General features: G+C 58.0%; 2 protein-coding genes and 1 pseudogene across 2 annotated transcripts; all 3 read right to left on the reverse strand.

Moving 5' to 3' along the window:
- Nucleotides 1-1,710: 1,710 nt before the first annotated feature.
- Nucleotides 1,711-4,831, reverse strand: LOC138065216 (olfactory receptor 14C36-like; the record flags this gene model as incomplete). Its single annotated transcript, XM_068929431.1, has 2 exons — nucleotides 1,711-1,839; nucleotides 3,959-4,831. Coding segments are annotated over 2 exons (1,002 nt in total), but the record flags the coding sequence as incomplete, so codon positions are not given.
- Nucleotides 4,832-9,530: 4,699 nt separating this feature from the next.
- On the reverse strand, nucleotides 9,531-12,444 carry LOC138065217 (olfactory receptor 14C36-like; annotated as a pseudogene).
- Nucleotides 12,445-19,556: 7,112 nt separating this feature from the next.
- LOC138065235 (olfactory receptor 14C36-like) lies at nucleotides 19,557-20,468 on the reverse strand (the record flags this gene model as incomplete). The annotated part of the gene is made up of 1 exon (XM_068929452.1): nucleotides 19,557-20,468. A coding segment is annotated over exon 1 (912 nt), but the record flags the coding sequence as incomplete, so codon positions are not given.
- Nucleotides 20,469-21,969: the final 1,501 nt, after the last annotated feature.

Here is a 21,969-nt window from a genome sequence, read left to right on the forward strand (position 1 = left end):
GCCTCTGACGGTGTGGCAGGACATCCTGCTCTGAAGCATCTCCTCCTCCTCCTCCTCCTCCACAATGCAGAAGCTGCAAGAGCGATCCTTAAAATCCCTATCAGTCATGGGATGGGGTGGGTGCAGAAGACCCCTCCAGGAACCTCGGCAGCATTGCCCTGCTGCCAGAGACTTACCATGCAAAGGGCTGTGCAGATTCCCCCCACAAGGAGCTCTCCTCTCTCCTCCCACTCCACACTGCCTCTCACTTCTCTCCCTCTCGCCTCATCTCCCATCAGCAGCAGCAGGCAGTGCCCGGAGCCCCGCTGCTCTTGGCAGAGGAGCTGCTCCTGCACACAGCTGGGCACATGGGCACTGCTGCCACGGTGCCAGCAGCTCCCTCGGTCCCCGCAGCCTGGCCCCACTCAGGAGCAGAGGCCCAGCCAAAGGCGTGACTTTCTCTGCCCCCTGGGCTCCCTGGAGATTGTCCTGGGGCTCCAAGGCTGGCAGCTCCTGAGGGGCAGCAGGCTCCCCTCTGGGAAAGGCTCTGGCAGCTGCAATAATCCCCTGCAGTCCCTCTCGGCGCTGTGGAGAGAGACTGATTTCAGCAGGGTGCTTGATCCCCTCAGGCGACAGAGGTGGAGAGGGCTGGACCTGCTCCCATCTGCCTCCTGCTCTTCCTGTCCCATTGCTGGCCAGGAGACGCAGAGAGTGGCCGAGAGGGGGTCATTTCCCCTGTGTGGGGCAGTGATTCAGAGGAGGAAATGCAGGTGTTTGATCTCCGCTGAGAAGGCCTTGGTCGGGAGGGGGATTCAGCTCCCTCCCAGGCATGCCCCAAACCCACTGGAGGTGGGCTTCCTCTGGCCTCAGTTTCAGGCTGCCCAAAAGAGCTGCCTGCATGCAAGGCCTTGCCTGAGCTGCCACGACAAGCACTAGGGATGGAGGGGGGAGTCAGCGGCTCACACCCAAACCCCCGGTGATGGCTGAGGTTCCAGGCTTGGTCCAAGTCATGTGTGTGGGTGTCTGCCAGCTGTGATGGAGCAATTCTGAGACCCTCCCCACATCCTGCCTGAGCCTCAGCTGTGGGCCAGACGGGTGGTGGGGCAGGTTCCCTTGGCCACCTGAACCTACACCATATTCTTGGGCCATCGGAACCTTTCCATGGAGCCATGCATTTCCATGGAGCCTGCAGAGCAGTTCAGCTGACCCAAAGGAGGAGTTCACCATGAGGAGAGCCGGGTCGCTCTCTAGACTCCACCAGCTGTACATACTGCAGTACCTGCTACTCACCCTGGACACTGCCCATCTGGAGTGTTGGTCACATCATACAGTGACCCTGCTACTTCTTTAACCAACCCAGACACTCTGCAGCAGAGCTGGCGAGAGACTTTCAGGAGCCACTGGAAACTGCACATCATCTGCAGTACCTGCCAAGATGCTCCTCTGGAAAGAGACTGAGCATTTGCCCACGGGGGATCACAAGACAGTCCTGCTGTGCAGCATCCTGGGAGAAGCCCAGGGAGCAGCTCCGTATCTCATCTCCTTTGCTCTCCCTTGTTGGAAGGGGACAATCCGCACTGGCCTCCCCTGCCTGGGAATGATCCTCCATAATTCCCCTTCCTTGGGCAGAAACGCACTAGACCTTTGCAAAGGGACTCCCGAGTGAGAGAAGTTGCACCAGGACAAAGGCAAAGTCCTGCAGCTGGGCAGGAAGAAGCCCCTGCAGAGGGTTCAGGCTGGGGACTGGCTGGCTGGGGAGCAGCTCTGCTGCAAAGGACCTGGCGTCTCCATGCACATCAACTGAACGTGAACCAGCAGTGTGCCCTGGCAGCGATGAAAGGCAACAGCATCCTGGGCTGCCTGAACACAGTAGCGCAGCCAGGAGATCCAGGCGAGTGATGGTCCCCCTCCACTCAGCACTCATTAGAGCCTAGCTAGAAGACTGCATTCAGATTTGGGCGCTCCCCGCCCCCCAATAAAAGAAAGCATTAGCAAAGGGTGAGGAGTTCAGCTGAGGACCACCAAGGTGGTCAGGCTCTGAGGCCCAGGCCCTGTGGAGGAGAGGCTGAGGGAAATGCGTTTTTTTCAGCCTGAAGAAGAGACGGCTTTGGGAGGACCTAACAGCAGCCTTCCAGTAACCACAGGGAGGTCGTCAACGAGACAAAGTCAGGCTCCCACACAGTGGTGCATGGTGGGAAGGCAAGAGCCAGTGGGCCTAGGAGAGAGGAACTTTTTCAGCAGGAGGTCACTCAAGCATTGGATCAGGTGGTGCAGTGAGGTTGTGCCATCTCCATCCTTGGAGGCCTTCAAGACCAGGCTGGATAAAACCCTGAGTAAGCTGGCCTGACCTTGTGACCTGGACTCACCCCTGGAGTGCCCAGACCCTCCCTGGTCATGTTGCTGGGCTTTCTCCAAAGTATGCCCTCATTTCTGAAGGGTATATAACATTTACCATCTTTAAGTGGGGGACAGGGCAAAGGCAGCATGGGGACCGAGGCAGTCACGGCAGCCCTGCTCTCCCTGGAGACCCCACTGCCCTGAGGAGGACCCAAGTGACAAGGAAGAGCCCAAGCACCAGCCGGACAAAGAGCGCCTGAGAAGATGCTGGCCTGAGCAGCTGGGAGCCAAGAGCCAAGGGGCTGACGAGCTGGCAAGACCTGCACTGGGCAGAGGCACCACCAGCTGTGTGCACACTGGCCAGCGTGCCAAGCTCCAAGGCTGCTGCTTCATGCCTCAAACTCCAACGAGCAGTAGCTCACAAGCAGCGTTCCTCGGGGGGCCCTCCTGGCTCTGACACTGCTCAATACCTTCCTAAGCCACCTGGGCATGGGCATGGACTGCGCCCTCAGCAAGTCTGAGCAGAGCTAGCTCTGCGGAAGGAGGAGCCACCACTAGCAAGACCTCCGCAGGCTGTGCCGCCCAGAACTGCTTGAGCCTTATCAACAACCAATGGAAAGGTCTGTCCCTGGCACGGCCGCATTGCAAGCAGCAGCAGCAGCAGCACAGGCTGTGGCCGGATGGTCAGGGGCAGAGTGGGGTGGATGTCTTCCAAGGCCAGCAAGGTCACCTGGCTGATGTCTTTAGCCCTGCTGCATGGCAACCCCCTCCTGGGAAACCCCCCCAAACTGCCCTCTGAGGTCATCATGGGCAGCCTCCCCTCCCACCCGCCCTCCGCCGCTGCCTCCCTCCTCCTGCCTCCCCTCCCTCCTGCCTTCCCTCCCTCCCGCCCTCTCTCCACCGCTGCTAACCTCCCTCCTGCCTTCCCTCCTCCTTCCAGGAGGGCAGGCAAGAGTGTAAAAACTCCTGGAAATTAGCAAAAGCGGAAACATTTGCAAATCTGAGACCCTGCCATGTCTCTCAAGAAAGCTCTGCAGAAAGTGTCTATGGGTCTCCTGGGTGCTGGGCAGGGCGCTGTGGTGGTTCGGCTGCAGCCCCTCCATGCCCACCCCGCTGCCCAGCACAGCACGACAGCCCTGGCCCTGCAGCCCCTCCGCAGCTCCTGCTGCCCCAGCGACAGAGCCGCCTGCCCCGAGCTGGGGCCCCAGGAACCTGATGCTCCTTCTCCTTTTCCAAGAGCCTAAGGGACGCGGGACCCACAGTCTCACCCTGTCTGTACTTGTCCGAGCCTGGCTGTGTGCCCCTGAGCACCCTTGGTGTCAGTGCCAAAAGAGACCCTGCAAAGGGAAACTCCCCTCATTGCACTGGGGGCATCCGAGGGAGCTCAGACTAGCGGGCTCTGAGGTTCCCCCATCTCTGCAGAGGAAGAGAGACACCTGGCTTCCTGCTTCACCATGGTCTCTGGCTCAGATTCCTGAGAAGTGGCACAAACCAAAAATTTTTTCTTTTAGTGGGAATGTATCAGAAAAGGAAGACAAACAAGAAAAGAACAACACAGAGCCCTGATGCCAAACGCCCTGTGAATGATGAGTGGGTGCACATGGGATGGTTATTGGTGCCCACATTGTACCCACTGAATCACTTTCCTCAGGGCATCCTTGAGCTCCTTGTTCCTCAGGCTGTAGATGAGGGGGTTCACTGCTGGAGGCACCACCGCGTACAGAACAGCCACCACCAGATCCAGGGAGGGGGAGGAGAGGGAGGGAGGTTTCAGGTAGGCACACATGCCAGTGCTGACAAAGAGGGAGACCACGGCCAGGTGAGGGAGGCACATGGAGAAGGCTTTGTGTCGGCCCTGCTCTGAGGGGATCCTCAGCACAGCTCTGAAGATCTGCACGTAGGACAGCACAATGAACATGAAACACCCCAAGATTAAACAGGTTGTAATCACAACAACCCCAACTTCCTGGAGGTAGGAGTGTGAGCAGGAGAGCTTGAGGATGTGGGGGATCTCACAGAAGAAGTGCCCCACAGCATTGCCTTGGCAGAGAGGTATGGAAAAGGTGTTGGCAGTGTGCAGGAGAGCATTGAGAAAGCTGCTGCCCCAGGCAGCTGCTGCCATTTGGACACAAGCTCTGCTGCCACCCAGGAGGGTCCCGTAGTGCAGGGGTCTGCAGATGGCAACGTAGCGGTCATAAGCCATGACAGTAAGAAGGGAATACTCAGCCAAAATGAAAATGGCAAAACTTAAGACCTGGGCAGCACATCCCGAGTAGGAGATGGTCGTGGTGTTTGTGAGGGAATTGGCCATGGATGTGGGGACAGTGGTGGAGATGGAGGCCACGTCGAGGAGGGAGAGATTAAAGAGGAAGAAGTCCATGGGGGTGTGGAGGCGGTGGTGGCAGGCTATGGTGGTGATGATGAGGCCGTTGGCCAGCAGGGCAGCCAGGTAGATGCCCAGGAAGAGTGCGAAGTGCAAGAGCTGCAGCTGCCGCGTGTCCGCAAATGCCAGGAGGAGGAACTCGTTGAGGGAGCTGCTGTTGGACATGTTGTTCCCTGCAGGCCCGTGGGACTGTGCAAGGAGGAAAAGACAGGGACAAGTCAGGAGAGACTCCTCTGTTCACAGCTCTTTCCCTTTCTCACACACACCCCCCAACACACACACGCACACACACGTGCACACACACACACACACACACACACAGACAGACTGCTTTTCTCCTCGGCAGGACCTTCACTCAGCTCCCTGTCTGCAGCTGCAGCTTGGGCTGGCTGCGTGAGCCATGAGGAGCCGGGACGTGTGCCTGCAGGCTGCAGAGGGGTCAGTGCTGCTGGAGTGTAGGAAGTCTGTTGAACATCTTCACATGCAGTTTGGAGGCATTTGGAGCACAAAAGCAACAGCTTCCGTGCTGGGGGGACTGTTTGCTTCTTTGTCTGCTCTGCAGGGCTGGACTAGGCAGCCTTTCCGTTGCTCCCAGGGTGAAGACTAGTGAGCCCTGAGAGGCACCAGCTCTCCCTGTGCCCTAGGACACAGCCAGCACACTGGTCTCCACATCTCCACTATGCTTTTGCAGCTGCCCACATACTGCCACCCCCAGCAGCACTTCCATCTCCTTAGCACCCCTCTGTGGCTTCTGTGTGGGACATTCAGCAAGCACAAGAGCTGGGCCCTTCTGGAGGGCAGCACACAACTCAGCAGCACACCCCCCCGGGAGGGTGAAGGGTCTTAAAGGTGGCATCTCCTGAGTCAGCTCATTCCCCCTTCCTCTGCTGGGTGGGAGAGGAAAGCTGCAGGGGGCTTGCTGGCGGGAAAGCGTCTGCATGCTGGGGCTGGCCGAGAACAGTGATGGCAAGGTGAAGTGGGTGCTGTCTGCAGGCTGAGGGCTTGTGTGGGCAATTGCTGTGGTTCCTTGCAAACCTAGTCACCCCTCAGCGTGGTGGTGACCAGGCTTAGTTTCTTGCCTCAACCGGACTGCTGCATTTCCACTCCCACCATGCAGAGGCGAGCCCTCTTGAAAACCCCACTCTCAAAAGGTCCTCCTGGAGAGCTGGAGCTGTGGGCAGCCCTGCTCCACGCAGCACCCTCTCGACGGGAGAATGGACCTGCCCTGCTGGGGGAAACCCCTCTCACCCAGAGCTTCTCCCTGCAGCGCCGTGGGGAGCTCCCCGGGCAGGCTGGGTGCTGACCCGCGGAGGCGGCAGTCAGTGCCCCAGGCACACAGCACCCTGGGGTGCAGGGACACCACTCTGACTGATGAACCTGGGCAGACCTGGGTGCACAGCCCAGCTTCACACCCCAGCTGCGTCCCTGGGAGAAGGCAGCAGGATGCCCTGTGCCTCTGACGGTGTGGCAGGACATCCTGCTCTGAAGCATCTCCTCCTCCTCCTCCTCCTCCACAATGCAGAAGCTGCAAGAGCGATCCTTAAAATCCCTATCAGTCATGGGATGGGGTGGGTGCAGAAGACCCCTCCAGGAACCTCGGCAGCATTGCCCTGCTGCCAGAGACTTACCATGCAAAGGGCTGTGCAGATTCCCCCCACAAGGAGCTCTCCTCTCTCCTCCCACTCCACACTGCCTCTCACTTCTCTCCCTCTCGCCTCATCTCCCATCAGCAGCAGCAGGCAGTGCCCGGAGCCCCGCTGCTCTTGGCAGAGGAGCTGCTCCTGCACACAGCTGGGCACATGGGCACTGCTGCCACGGTGCCAGCAGCTCCCTCGGTCCCCGCAGCCTGGCCCCACTCAGGAGCAGAGGCCCAGCCAAAGGCGTGACTTTCTCTGCCCCCTGGGCTCCCTGGAGATTGTCCTGGGGCTCCAAGGCTGGCAGCTCCTGAGGGGCAGCAGGCTCCCCTCTGGGAAAGGCTCTGGCAGCTGCAATAATCCCCTGCAGTCCCTCTCGGCGCTGTGGAGAGACACTGATTTCAGCAGGGTGCTTGATCCCCTCAGGCGACAGAGGTGGAGAGGGCTGGACCTGCTCCCCTCTGCCTCCTGCTCTTCCTGTCCCATTGCTGGCCAGGAGACGCAGAGAGTGGCCGAGAGGGGGTCATTTCCCCTGCGTGGGGCAGTGATTCAGAGGAGGAAATGCAGGTGTTTGATCTCCGCTGAGAAGGCCTTGGTCGGGAGGGGGATTCAGCTCCCTCCCAGGCATGCCCCAAACCCACTGGAGGTGGGCTTCCTCTGGCCTCAGTTTCAGGCTGCCCAAAAGAGCTGCCTGCATGCAAGGCCTTGCCTGAACTGCCACGACAAGCACTAGGGATGGAGGGGGGAGTCAGCAGCTCACACCCAAACCCCCGGTGATGGCTGAGGTTCCAGGCTTGGTCCAAGTCATGTGTGTGGGTGTCTGCCAGCTGTGATGGAGCAATTCTGAGACCCTCCCCACATCCTGCCTGAGCCTCAGCTGTGGGCCAGACGGGTGGTGGGGCAGGTTCCCTTGGCCACCTGAACCTACACCATATTCTTGGGCCATCGGAACCTTTCCATGGAGCCATGCATTTCCATGGAGCCTGCAGAGCAGTTCAGCTGACCCAAAGGAGGAGTTCACCATGAGGAGAGCCGGGTCGCTCTCTAGACTCCACCAGCTGTACATACTGCAGTACCTGCTACTCACCCTGGACACTGCCCATCTGGAGTGTTGGTCACATCATACAGTGACCCTGCTACTTCTTTAACCAACCCAGACACTCTGCAGCAGAGCTGGCGAGAGACTTTCAGGAGCCACTGGAAACTGCACATCATCTGCAGTACCTGCCAAGATGCTCCTCTGGAAAGAGACTGAGCATTTGCCCACGGGGGATCACAAGACAGTCCTGCTGTGCAGCATCCTGGGAGAAGCCCAGGGAGCAGCTCCGTATCTCATCTCCTTTGCTCTCCCTTGTTGGAAGGGGACAATCCGCACTGGCCTCCCCTGCCTGGGAATGATCCTCCATAATTCCCCTTCCTTGGGCAGAAACGCACTAGACCTTTGCAAAGGGACTCCCGAGTGAGAGAAGTTGCACCAGGACAAAGGCAAAGTCCTGCAGCTGGGCAGGAAGAAGCCCCTGCAGACGGTGCAGGCTGGGGACTGGCTGGCTGGGGAGCAGCTCTGCTGCAAAGGACCTGGCGTCTCCATGCACACCAACTGAACGTGAGCCAGCAGTGTGCCCTGGCAGCAATGAAAGGCAACAGCCTGGATAAAACCCTGAGTAACCTGGCCTGACCTTGTGACCTGGACTCAGCCCTGGAGTGCCCACACTGTCCCTGGTCATGTTCCTGTGCTTTCTCCAAAGGATGCCCTCCTTTCTGAAGGCTATATCGTTGACCATCTTTAGAGTAGCTGCAACCTTACAGCCGCTTTCTGGTACACTGATCTGGAAACCCTCTTGTCCCCCCAAACACCTCTGTCTTTCTGCTTCATCCTGCTAGTGTTGTTGCTAATTCCACAGACACACCAGACATGGAGATGCAGGGTTTACATCCTGGCAGATGAGTGTCATTTCTGGTGTGGGATCTCCACATGCAGGTCTCAGGTTGCTCGGTGGTGATGTGCTATGACGTGAGCTACGTGCTCCTGGTAGCTCCTGGAAACAGGACTGTCGAGGCAGCCAGGGCAGGAAAAACCGCTCTTGGCTGAGATGACCAGAAGGTTCCTACTGCCTTTGGGCAGGCACAGGCCCTGGGCCTGAGGCAACAAGCACCTTAGAGTGGCCCTGCCCATCTGTGCTGCGAGCCTCCCCCTGCTCCCTCCTCAGAGCCTGAGACACAGCAAGCAGCAAGGGCTAGAAGGGGACAACGGTGTCATACACTAAGGGCCACAAAGGCTTCCCTAATCCAGCTGCTGGGATGCAGCGTCAGGAGCCCTGGAGTCCGCGCAGCCCCGTGACCCCACACAACCTAGCAAGCAAGCAGCTGCCCCACTGCCCCCCAACACACCCTCCAACCCCTAGGCCTCATCACCCTGCAGGCAACTCCAGCATCCAGGCACTCCTGTAACACCCCAGAGGGCAGGGAAGCCAGGCAGATGGTCCCCCCACTCCGCCCTGCATCACCCACTGACCTCTGTGTCCCCAGGGCACCAGGGCCTCCAGGCTTCCTGTACTTCATCACACAATCTCCCTCAGAAGGCCCAGGCACCTGCACCCTCACCCAAGGGCCCACTACTGGGGGGGGCCAGGCTTGGCCATGTGTGGGGCTTCTCTTGTAAGGCCTCTCTCCACGTAGACATGGGCAGCCACCAGGGCCAGCAGCACTAGGCTGGGAGTGGGGACAAGATGGCGCTGAGTCACAGGGGGCAACGCTGGGCCACACAGCCTGCCCTGCGATCCGTGTGGTGGCAGCGCAAGGAGTAAAGGTGAGTAGCAGGGCCCAGGTGTGCTGAGCCTGTGAGGCTGGAGGCAACCCAAAACCCCTGACTCAGTCTGCAGCTGCTGGAAAGCTGCTCTGTGGAGAAGGACCTGGGAGTGCTGGGGGACAACGGGTGGACCATGAGGCAGCAATGCGGCCTTGTGGCCAGGAGGGCCCAGGGGATCCTGGGCTGCATTAGGAAGCGTGTGGCCAGCAGGTGGAGGGAGGTGATTCTGCCCCTCTCCTCAGCCCTGGCGAGGCCACATCTGGAGCACTGTGTCCACTTCTGGGCTCCCCACTACCAGAGAGACAGGGAGCTCCTGGAGCGAGTCCACCAGAGGGCTATGAAGATGATGAAGGGACTGGCACAGCTCTCCTATGACAAAATGCTGAGGCAGCTAGAACTCTTCAGCCTGGAGAAGAGAAGACTGAGGGGAACTTGTCAACGTGTGGAAGTATCTGAAGGGAGGATGTCAAGAGGATGAGGCTCGACTTCTCCGTGGTGCCCAGTGAGAAGATGAGAGGCAACGGGCACAAATTGAAACACAGGAAGCTCTGTCTCAACAGGAGGAAAAACGGCTTTATTGTGATGGAGGCTGAGCACTGGAACAAATTGCCCACAGAGGTTGTGGACTCTCCACCCTTAGAGCTATTCAGAGGCTGCCTGGACATGATTCTGGGCAACATGCGCTAGGTGACCCTTCTTGAGCAGGGGGGTTGCACTAGAGGATCTCCAGAGGTCCCTTCCCACCTCAACCACACTGTGATTCTGTGACTGTGTGGCGTGGGGGACAGGGCAAAGGCAGCGTGGGGACCAAGGCAGCCATGGCAGCCCTGCTCTCCCTGGAGACCCCACTGCCCTGAGGAGGACCCAAGTGACAAGGAAGAGCCCAAGCACCAGCTGGACACAGAGCGCCTGAGAAGATGCTGGCCTGAGCAGCTGGGAGCCAAGAGCCAAGGGGCTGACGAGCTGGCAAGACCTGCACTGGGCAGAGGCACCACCAGCTGTGTGCACACTGGCCCGAGTGACAAGCTCCAAGGCTGCTGCTTCATGCCTCAAACTCCAACGAGCAGTAGCTCACAAGCAGCGTTCCTCGGGGGGCCCTCCTGGCTCTGACACTGCTCAATACCTTCCAAAGCCACCTGGGCATGGGCATGGACTGCGCCCTCAGCAAGTCTGAGGAGAGCTAGCTCTGCGGAAGGAGGAGCCACCACTAGCAAGACCTCCGCAGGCTGTGCCGCCCAGAACTGCTTGAGCCTTATCAACAACCAATGGAAAGGTCTGTCCCTGGCATGGCTGCATCGCAAGAGGCAGCAGCAGCAGCACAGGCTGTGGCCGGATGGTCAGGGGCAGAGGCGGGTGGATGTCTTCCAAGGCCAGCAAGGTCACCTGGCTGATGTCTTTAGCCCTGCTGCATGGCAACCCCCTCCTGGGAAACCCCCCCAAACTGCCCTCTGAGGTCATCATGGGCAGCCTCCCCTCCCACCCGCCCTCCGCCGCTGCCTCCCTCCTCCTGCCTCCCCTCCCTCCTGCCTTCCCTCCCTCCCGCCCTCTCTCCACCGCTGCTAACCTCCCTCCTGCCTTCCCTCCTCCTTCCAGGAGGGCAGGCAAGAGTGTAAAAACTCCTGGAAATTAGCAAAAGCGGAAACATTTGCAAATCTGAGACCCTGCCATGTCTCTTAAGAAAGCTCTGCAGAAAGTGTCTATGGGTCTCCTCGGTGCTGGGCAGGGCGCTGTGGTGGTTCGGCTGCAGCCCCTCCATGCCCACCCCGCTGCCCAGCACAGCACGACAGCCCTGGCCCTGCAGCCCCTCCGCAGCTCCTGCTGCCCCAGCGACAGAGCCGCCTGCCCCGAGCTGGTGGCCCAGGAACCTGATGCTCCTTCTCCTTTTCCAAGAGCCTAAGGGACGCGGGACCCACGGTCTCACCCTGTCTGTACTTGTCCGAGCCTGGCTGTGTGCCCCTGAGCACCCTTGGTGTCAGTGCCAAAAGAGACCCTGCAAAGGGAAACTCCCCTCATTGCACTGGGGGCATCCGAGGGAGCTCAGACTAGCGGGCTCTGAGGTTCCCCCATCTCTGCAGAGGAAGAGAGACACCTGGCTTCCTGCTTCACCATGGTCTCTGGCTCAGATTCAAATGAGATTCCTGAGAAGTGGCACAAACCAAAAATTTTTTCTTTTAGTGGGAATGTATCAGAAAAGGAAGACAAACAAGAAAAGAACAACAGAGAGCCCTGATGCCAAACGCCCTGTGAATGATGAGTGGGTGCACATGGGATGGTTATTGGTGCCCACATTGTACCCACTGAATCACTTTCCTCAGAGCATCCTTGAGCTCCTTGTTCCTCAGGCTGTAGATGAGGGGGTTCACTGCTGGAGGCACCACCGCGTACAGAACAGCCACCACCAGATCCAGGGAGGGGGAGGAGAGGGAGGGAGGTTTCAGGTAGGCACACATGCCAGTGCTGACAAAGAGGGAGACCACGGCCAGGTGAGGGAGGCACATGGAGAAGGCTTTGTGTCGGCCCTGCTCGGAGGGGATCCTCAGCACAACTGTGAAGATCTGCACGTAGGACAGCACAATGAACATGAAACACCCCAAGATTAAACAGGTTGTAATCAAAACCACCCCAACTTCCCGGAGGTGGGAGTGTGAGCAGGAGAGCTTGAGGATGTGGGGGATCTCACAGAAGAACTGCCCCACAGCATTGCCTTGGCAGAGAGGTATGGAAAAGGTGTTGGCAGTGTGCAGGAGAGCATTGAGAAAACCGCTGCCCCAGGCAGCTGCTGCCATTTGGACACAAGCTCTGCTGCTCAGGAGGGTCCCATAGTGCAGGGGTCTGCAGATGGCAACGTAGCGGTCTTAAGCCATGACAGTGAGAAGAGAAAACTCTCCTCCAAACAAGAACGAAACCGGGAAGACCTGGGCAGCACATCCCGAGTAGGAGATGGTCGTGGTGTCTGTGAGGGAATTGGCCATGGATGTGGGGACAGTGGTGGAGATGGAGCCTACGTCAAGGAGGGAGAGATTAAAGAGGAAGAAGTCCATGGGGGTGTGGAGGCAGTGGTGGCAGGCTATGGCAGTGATGATGAGGCCGTTGGCCAGGAGTGCAGCCAGGTAGATGCCCAGGAAGAGTGCGAAGTGCAAGAGCTGCAGCTGCCGCGTGTCCGCGAATGCCAGGAGGAGGAACTTGTTGAGGGAGCTGCTGTTGGACATCAGGCTCTCTCCATGTTTGGGGGACTGTCCAAAGAGGAAGAGACATGAAGAAATTAGGAGAGACTTCTCAAAAAAACCCCAAATGTTCCAATTCATCATCCAAGCCCTTGTACTGCTTCTCTCTTTACGGAGAGCATCTGGGCACAGCTCCCTTGCCTGAGCTCTACTGCGCACTGGCGGACTGTGCTGTGAGGAGCAGGGAGCTCTGCCCATGGGCTCCAGGGCAGTCCGTCCGTCCTGCTGTAGGGCAGTGGGGACATGGGAGTGGGGCTGACTAGCTCTGACAGTCACAAGGTCTGTCAGGTGAAAGCCACTGGGCAGGTGGAAGGAATATTTCAGCATCTTCACCACCAGTTCTGAAGAATGAGGGTTGAGGAACAGAGCTTTAGAGATTTCTTCCTAATGTTTATTGTCTGTGAAATGGCCCTGTGCCCCCTGGGCAGTCTTCCTCAAAAGGCAGAAATTCTCAGCATTTCTGCTGGGACTCCTGAGAAAGACCAATTCCCTGTCCCCTCGTTCAGAGGGAGGACAGCTTGTCTCTCTATTAGTCTTGGTCTCTCCTGTCCTGTGCTCACAGCCCTTTGAGCTGCAGGATGGTCACTCTCATCTGTTGCCGGAGAAAGTATCCAGCCCCTGCTGAGAGCAGACGAGCCCAGGTCCCAAGTGCACGTCTCCAACCTTCTCTCCCTTCCTCAGGGCACCAGAGCGACGTCTCCACGCTCCCCTTCTAGCCAAGCACACACAGGGCTCTTTTCAGCTGCCCACATACAGCTTCCCAGCACCATCTCCATACGCCCAGCATCTCTGAAGACTCTTCACCCCTCCCTCACACAGCACGGAGATGGTGGTAGGAGGCAGCGGTGCCCTTCTGGAGGGCAGCCCCAAGCCTGCCACGACACCACAGGGAAATGGTGCAAGGACTGTTAGGACTGCAGATGGGCTCTCCTTCTGGGACAGTCAGCTCCACTCCCCTCCCCACCCACTGCATGTCCTGGAGCTGCACCGGTCAGAAGGGGGCTGCGGACAACTCACTCCCAAGCAGAGACCTCCGTGGCACAACTCTCCGGGCAGGTGTCTGAGCTGCAGCTGAAAACCCACCACCCCCAGGGAGCCCGAGAGAAGAACAAGGGCAGCACGGAGAGGAGGGGAAACAAGGAGCAACACCACGATCCTGCTGCCACGGGAGGCAAGGAGAGAGGAGCAGATGGGCACTCGGGAAAGCCTTCACCTCCTCAGGTGGGCATGCTACCCCAAAGACAGTGACATTGCAGGACAAGCGCTCTCAGCCCCTTTGTCGGGCAGCACAAAACGGGCCCGTGGCAGGAGAGATGCCCCTCTCCTCTGCTGCAGGTCTGCCTGCAGAGCAGGTGGCTCATGCCCTGGACTCCACAGCTGTGAGGGCAGAGGCTCTGCTGGGTGGGAGAGGAGACATGGCGGGCTGGCTCGGAGCAAGCTGTCTGCCTTGCAGGGACTGATTAAGATGTACTCAAATCCATCCTCCCATGATGACTCTGTTTGCAGTTCCCTCTTATTCCCTACCCGTCTCTGATGCCTGGAGCTGTCTCTGCTGAGAGCTCTTGCTCTCTCTCCCAATGTCTTTTCCTTGCTGGTGCTCACAGACCCCATCCCACCCTCTGCACACTCACTTCTGCCCTACAGAAACCTGCCAGGACAGGGCACTGGGCACCGGTAGCTCTGTGCTCACAGGTCCCAAGGAGCAGGTCAGAAAAACCCTCATGAAGCAATAAAGGTGCTGCTGGTGCTGCCTGCAGGCTGAGGTGGGATCAAAAGGGTTTGCTGAAGTTTCTCACAGACATAGCGATCTCCGAGAGTGAAGGTTTGGGAGTCCTAGTTCCTTGACAAACCAGAAGAATGTTTCCTTTTTCACTCCATGCCAAAATTAGGATCTGAGTTTTCTAGTTTTATTGGGACTAACTAGCTTTTACTAGAAGGAAAGCTCCTTCCCTTTCAATCAGCCTTTCTTTAACCTGCCTCTGAAAAGACCTTTTGGACATGTCCTCTGCATGAGCTAGAGCTCTTAGCACCCCGGACCCCCATAGGGCCCTCTCGATGGGAGAAGGATGGGAGACTTCTGTCCTGCCAGGAGTCACTGAATGCATCAGAATCTTCCAGTCATGGGATGGGGTGGGTGCAGAAGACCCCTCCAGGAACCTCGGCAGCATTGCCCTGCAGCCAGACTTAGCATGCAAAGGGCTGTGCAGATTTCCCCCACAAGGAGCTCTCCTCTCTCCTCCCACTCCACACTGCCTCTCACTTCTCTCCCTCTCGCCTCATCTCCCGTCAGCAGCAGCAGGCAGTGCCCGGAGCCCCGCTGCTCTTGGCAGAGGAGCTGCTCCTGCACACAGCTGGGCACATGGGCATTGCTTCCACAGTGCCAGCAGCTCCCTCGGTCCCCGCAGCCTGGCCCTGCTCAGGAGCAGAGGCCCAGCTGAAGGCCTGATGTTCTCTCTCCCCTGGGCTCCCTCCTCCTGGGAAATGTTCACTGAGGCAGGCAAAAATAATGACCTCTTGTCCCTCTCTAAACCACACAGAGACACTGATTTCAGCGTTGCCACTTGTTTCATCAGAAGACAGTCATCTATGAGAGATGGAAACGTCCTACCCTGGAAGACCCCATTCCCATCCCTTAACTAGACAGGACACCTAGAAAAAGGGCCAGAGGAGAGCTCGTTTACCCATGGTTCCCTACCTCTGCCCAAACAACTGAATCCCACCTCTGCCTTTAGGCAAAGGCCATCCCGCCTACATTCCAGCAGGCTGCATTAATGGCACGTACATCACACCAAGGTCTCGACGCACGTCCCTGCCCTTTTACAACCTTCCAGAACGCCTTCCCCTGAATCTCTTCTCGCTCCCCAGATGACAGGAACAGGGACTATGCTGATGATGTCCTCAGGGTGCATGGATCACAGGCTCTCAAAGGCCCAGGTGCTGGCCAAGGCAGAGGCAGGCATGCCTCTCTGGCCTTTGCCACCAGCCAGGGCAGGTGCCAGCCTTTTATCCCTGGCCTTCCTCCTCTGCTAAGGAGGAGGCGGAGAGCCGGACAAGGGCCTGGAGGGGCTGGCTGAAGTCCCAGCTGGGCCACCTCCTGTTGGAGGCTGCCTGTTGGTGTTGGAGGGGCTGTGGTTGATTTGGGGGGCCTGGATTTGGAAGGCAGAGAAAGGGGATGGTGCTGGTGGGATACAGGAGGTGTTTGAGGAGTGCGCACTGCTGGGTGTCTCTCCCACACGGAGGAGCTGCCAAGCCCACGGCAGCTTGCTGCCTGAGTGGCTGCGGCAGGCAGGAGGGAGGTGGTTTTGGGAAGGCTGCATGAGTGCAGGGAGGGGAGGCAGAAGTGGTAGGGGGGTGTGTGGGGGTGCAGGAAAAGGGTTGCTTTCAGTGGGAAGGGGTGTGACTGACCAACAACCCCTACAATGGGAGAAGGCTCAGAGGGCCAGGTGCCCCAGGAAGCTCAGCAACAGTGTAGGATGCGGCTCGTTAATCCTTGCTGTCGCACAGAGGACTGACTTTATGTCAACACAAAGGGGGCCAGAGGGTGACCTTTGTGTTAGATAAGCAGCCATATCCGTTAGTTGGGCCTGGTGTGAAGGTTTCTCCAGTTGTTCAAAGCAATGGGAAGGTCTCCCCGAGATTAGCCAGACCAGCATGGGGGAAGTGTGTATGTGGCTCAGCCCAACACAGAGCATAAAACCTCAACAACTAACTAAGGAATTCTGGAGAGAGCAACGGGCTTGAGCTGGCATCAACCCACGTGATTCCTTCCTGGCGACTGGGGATGCCCAGCATCATGACGGTGAGCACATTTGAGACCGGTAATGGCAATCACATTGGTATCGTGACTGAACTGTGTATTGCAATTGCTAGAGTTTGTGAAGTGTAGACACTGGAGTTGTGATTCCAGTATATTGCTGAATCACTCTGCTAAACCAAAAATCCCATGCAACATCCAAGTCCCTCAGAATAAACTTTGATCTTAAACATTGCCCTCTCCCTACGCGTGGAATAGCTAAAGGAAACTGGTCGGAGAGTACTGCACCCTGACACTGCCCCTGTCTCCCGGTTCCAGAGAAGTGATGTGTTAACCTCAGACAAATTCTTTTCACAACATCTCCATGTACAGTCACTGCTCCTGGATCCCGCCAGCCTATGGCAGGTTGTGAACATCTGGGATGGTCAGTCCAGTGTTAAGTACTGACGGATCTCATCTTCCTCCATCATCTGAGCCAGGATCTTCAATGTGGCTGCGCTGCCTGGAGTGGATTTATTTGCAAGGCACATAAAGCATCGACATGCTGAAGCTTTTCTCCTCTTTCAGACATCTACGCTTTGGCTCCCAAAACCTTCATTTCCTCAAATTCCTTCATTTCCATACTCAGCCTTCTTGCTCGTGAGAGCTGAACAACCAGTAGCACATGCTGACATCTGATGGATGCGTTGCACTCAGGGAAGCCTGGCAGTAAAATCTCTCACTGGGAACAAGATCTGGAGCTGATGGCCACATCATAAAGTGACCCTGCTACTTCTTTAACCAACCCAGACACTCTGCAGCAGAGCGGGGGCTGGGGGAATGGAACCAGGGCTCAAGCTGACGGAGAGACTTTCAGGAGCCACTGGAAGCTGCACATCATCTGCAGTACCTGCCAAGATGCTCCTCTGGAAAGAGACATTTGTCCACTGGGGATCACAAGACAGTCCTGCTGTGCAGCATCCTGGGAGATGCCCAGGGAGCAGCTCCATGCTCCGTATCTCATCTCCTTTGCTCTCCCTTGTTGGAAGGGGACAATCCGCACTGGCCTCCCCTGCCTGGGAATGATCCTCCATAATTCCCCTTCCTTGGGCAGAAACGCACTAGACCTTTGCAAAGGGACTCCCGAGTGAGAGAAGTTGCACCAGGACAAAGGCAAAGTCCTGCAGCTGGGCAGGAAGAAGCCCCTGCAGACAGTGCAGGCTGGGGACTGGCTGGCTGGGGAGCAGCTCTGCTGCAAAGGACCTGGCATCTCCATGCACACCAACTGAACGTGAACCAGCAGTGTGCCCTGGCAGCGATGAAAGGCAACAGCATCCTGGGCTGCCTGAACACAGTAGCGCAGCCAGGAGATCCAGGCGAGTGATGGTCCCCCTCCACTCAGCACTCATTAGAGCCTAGCTAGAAGACTGCATTCAGATTTGGGCGCTCCATCCCCGCCCCCCAATAAAAGAAAGCATTAGCAAAGGGTGAGGAGTTCAGCTGAGGACCACCAAGGTGGTCGGGCTCTGAGGCCCAGGCCCTGTGGAGGAGAGGCTGCGGGAAATGCCTTTTTTTCAGCCTGAAGAAGAGACGGCTTTGGGAGGACCTAACAGCAGCCTTCCAGTAACCACAGGGAGGTTGTCAAGGAGACAAAGTCAGGCTCCCACACAGTGGTGCATGGTGGGAAGGCAAGAGCCAGTGGGCCTAGGAGAGAGGAACTTTTTCAGCAGGAGGTCACTCAAGCATTGGATCAGGTGGTGCAGTGAGGTAGTGCCATCTCCATCCTTGGAGGCCTTCAAGACCAGGCTGGATAAAACCCTGAGTAAGCTGGCCTGACCTTGTGACCTGGACTCACCCCTGGAGTGCCCAGACCCTCCCTGGTCATGTTGCTGTGCTTTCTCCAAAGTATGCCCTCATTTCTGAAGGGTATAACATTTACCATCTTTAAGTGGGGGACAGGGCAAAGGCAGCATGGGGACCGAGGCAGTCACGGCAGCCCTGCTCTCCCTGGAGACCCCACTGCCCTGAGGAGGACCCAAGTGACAAGGAAGAGCCCAAGCACCAGCTGGACACAGAGCGCCTGAGAAGATGCTGGCCTGAGCAGCTGGGAGCCAAGAGCCAAGGGGCTGACGAGCTGGCAAGACCTGCACTGGGCAGAGGCACCACCAGCTGTGTGCACACTGGCCAGCGTGACAAGCTCCAAGGCTGCTGCTTCATGCCTCAAACTCCAACGAGCAGTAGCTCACAAGCAGCGTTCCTCGGGGGGCCCTCCTGGCTCTGACACTGCTCAATACCTTCCTAAGCCACCTGGGCATGGGCATGGACTGCGCCCTCAGCAAGTCTGAGGAGAGCTAGCTCTGCGGAAGGAGGAGCCACCACTAGCAAGACCTCCGCAGGCTGTGCCGCCCAGAACTGCTTGAGCCTTATCAACAACCAATGGAAAGGTCTGTCCCTGGCACGGCCGCATCGCAAGCAGCAGCAGCAGCAGCACAGGCTGTGGCCGGATGGTCAGGGGCAGAGTGGGGTGGCTGTCTTCCAAGGCCAGCAAGGTCACCTGGCTGATGTCTTTAGCCCTGCTGCATGGCAACCCCCTCCTGGGAAACCCCCCCAAACTGCCCTCTGAGGTCATCATGGGCAGCCTCCCCTCCCACCCGCCCTCCGCCGCTGCCTCCCTCCTCCTGCCTCCCCTCCCTCCTGCCTTCCCTCCCTCCCGCCCTCTCTCCACCGCTGCTAACCTCCCTCCTGCCTTCCCTCCTCCTTCCAGGAGGGCAGGCAAGAGTGTAAAAACTCCTGGAAATTAGCAAAAATGGAAACATTTGCAAATCTGAGACCCTGCCATGTCTCTCAAGAAAGCTCTGCAGAAAGTGTCTATGGGTCTCCTGGGTGCTGGGCAGGGCGCTGTGGTGGTTCGGCTGCAGCCCCTCCATGCCCACCCCGCTGCCCAGCACAGCACGACAGCCCTGGCCCTGCAGCCCCTCCGCAGCTCCTGCTGCCCCAGCGACAGAGCCGCCTGCCCCGAGCTGGGGCCCCAGGAACCTGATGCTCCTTCTCCTTTTCCAAGAGCCTAAGGGACGCGGGACCCACAGTCTCACCCTGTCTGTACTTGTCCGAGCCTGGCTGTGTGCCCCTGAGCGCCCTTGGTGTCAGTGCCAAAAGAGACCCTGCAAAGGGAAACTCCCCTCATTGCACTGGGGGCATCCGAGGGAGCTCAGACTAGCGGGCTCTGAGGTTCCCCCATCTCTGCAGAGGAAGGGAGACACCTGGCTTCCTGCTTCACCATGGTCTCTGGCTCAGATTCCTGAGAAGTGGCACAAACCAAAAATTTTTTCTTTTAGTGGGAATGTATCAGAAAAGGAAGACAAACAAGAAAAGAACAACAGAGAGCCCTGATGCCAAACGCCCTGTGAATGATGAGTGGGTGCACATGGGATGGTTATTGGTGCCCACATTGTACCCACTGAATCACTTTCCTCAGGGCATCCTTGAGCTCCTTGTTCCTCAGGCTGTAGATGAGGGGGTTCACTGCTGGAGGCACCACCGCGTACAGAACAGCCACCACCACATCCAGGGAGGGGGAGGAGAGGGAGGGAGGTTTCAGGTAGGCACACATGCCAGTGCTGACAAAGAGGGAGACCACGGCCAGGTGAGGGAGGCACATGGAGAAGGCTTTGTGTCGGCCCTGCTCTGAGGGGATCCTCAGCACAGCTTTGAAGATCTGCACGTAGGACAGCACAATGAACATGAAACACCCCAAGATTAAACAGGTTGTAATCACAACAACCCCAACTTCCCGGAGGTGGGAGTGTGAGCAGGAGAGCTTGAGGATCTGGGGGATCTCACAGAAGAACTGCCCCACAGCATTGCCTTGGCAGAGAGGTATGGAAAAGGTGTTGGCAGTGTGCAGGAGAGCATTGAGAAAGCTGCTGCTCCAGGCAGCTGCTGCCATTTGGACACAAGCTCTGCTGCCACCCAGGAGGGTCCCGTAGTGCAGGGGTCTGCAGATGGCAACGTAGCGGTCATAAGCCATGACAGTGAGAAGGGAATACTCAGCCAAAATGAAAATGGCAAAACTTAAGACCTGGGCAGCACATCCCGAGTAGGAGATGGTCGTGGTGTTTGTGAGGGAATTGGCCATGGATGTGGGGACAGTGGTGGAGATGGAGGCCACGTCGAGGAGGGAGAGATTAAAGAGGAAGAAGTCCATGGGGGTGTGGAGGCGGTGGTGGCAGGCTATGGTGGTGATGATGAGGCCGTTGGCCAGCAGGGCAGCCAGGTAGATGCCCAGGAAGAGCGCGAAGTGCAAGAGCTGCAGCTGCCGCGTGTCCGCGAATGCCAGGAGGAGGAACTCGTTGAGGGAGCTGCTGTTGGACATGTTGTTCCCTGCAGGCCCGTGGGACTGTGCAAGGAGGAAAAGACAGGGACAAGTCAGGAGAGACTCCTCTGTTCACAGCTCTTTCCCTTTCTCACACACACCCCCCAACACACACACGCACACACACACACACACACACACACACACACACAGACAGACTGCTTTTCTCCTTGGCAGGACCTTCACTCAGCTCCCTGTCTGCAGCTCCAGCTTGGGCTGGCTGCGTGAGCCATGAGGAGCTGGGACGTGTGCCTGCAGGCTGCAGAGGGGTCGGTGCTGCTGGAGTGTAGGAAGTCTGTTGAACATCTTCACATGCAGTTTGGAGGCATTTGGAGCACAAAAGCAACAGCTTCCGTGCTGGGGGGACTGTTTGCTTCTTTGTCTGCTCTGCAGGGCTGGACTAGGCAGCCTTTCCGTGGCTCCCAGGGTGAAGACTAGTGAGCCCTGAGAGGCACCAGCTCTCCCTGTGCCCTAGGACACAGCCAGCACACTGGTCTCCACATCTCCACTATGCTTTTGCAGCTGCCCACATACTGCCACCCCCAGCAGCAGTTCCATCTCCTTAGCACCCCTCTGCGGCTTCTGCGTGGGACATTCAGCAAGCACAAGAGCTGGGCCCTTCTGGAGGGCAGCACACAACTCAGCAGCACACCCCCCGGGAGGGTGAAGGGTCTTAAAGGTGGCATCTCCTGAGTCAGCTCATTCCCCCTTCCTCTGCTGGGTGGGAGAGGAAAGCTGCAGGGGGCTTGCTGGGGGGAAAGCGTCTGCATGCTGGGGCTGGCCGAGAACAGTGATGGCAAGGTGAAGTGGGTGCTGTCTGCAGGCTGAGGGCTTGTGTGGGCAATTGCTGCGGATCCTTGCAAACCTAGTCACCCCTCAGCGTGGTGGTGACCAGGCTTAGTTTCTTGCCTCAACCTCAATGACTGCTGCATTTCCACTCCCACCATGCAGAGGCGAGCCCTCTTGAAAACCCCACTCTCAAAAGGTCCTCCTGGAGAGCTGGAGCTGTGGGCAGCCCTGCTCCACGCAGCACCCTCTCAACGGGAGAATGGACCTGCCCTGCTGGGGGAAACCCCTCTCACCCAGAGCTTCTCCCCTGCAGTGCTGTGGGGAGCTCCCCGGGCAGGCTGGGTGCTGACCCGCGGAGGCAGCAGAGTCACTGCCCCAGGCACACAGCACCCTGGGGTGCAGGGACACCACTCTGACTGATGAACCTGGGCAGACCTGGGTGCAGAGCCCAGCTTCACACCCCAGCTGCGTCCCTGGGAGAAGGCAGCAGGATGCCCTCTGCCTCTGACGGTGTGGCAGGACATCCTGCTCTGAAGCATCTCCTCCTCCTCCTCCTCCTCCACAATGCAGAAGCTGCAAGAGCAATCCTTAAAATCCCTATCAGTCATGGGATGGGGTGGGTGCAGAAGACCCCTCCAGGAACCTCGGCAGCGTTGTCCTGCAGCCAGAGACTTACCATGCAAAGGGCTGTGCAGATTTCCCCCACAAGGAG

Source organism: Struthio camelus, unplaced genomic scaffold (assembly GCF_040807025.1).
Source record: "Struthio camelus isolate bStrCam1 unplaced genomic scaffold, bStrCam1.hap1 HAP1_SCAFFOLD_48, whole genome shotgun sequence".
In the NCBI taxonomy this organism is placed as follows: Eukaryota; Metazoa; Chordata; class Aves; order Struthioniformes; family Struthionidae; genus Struthio; species Struthio camelus.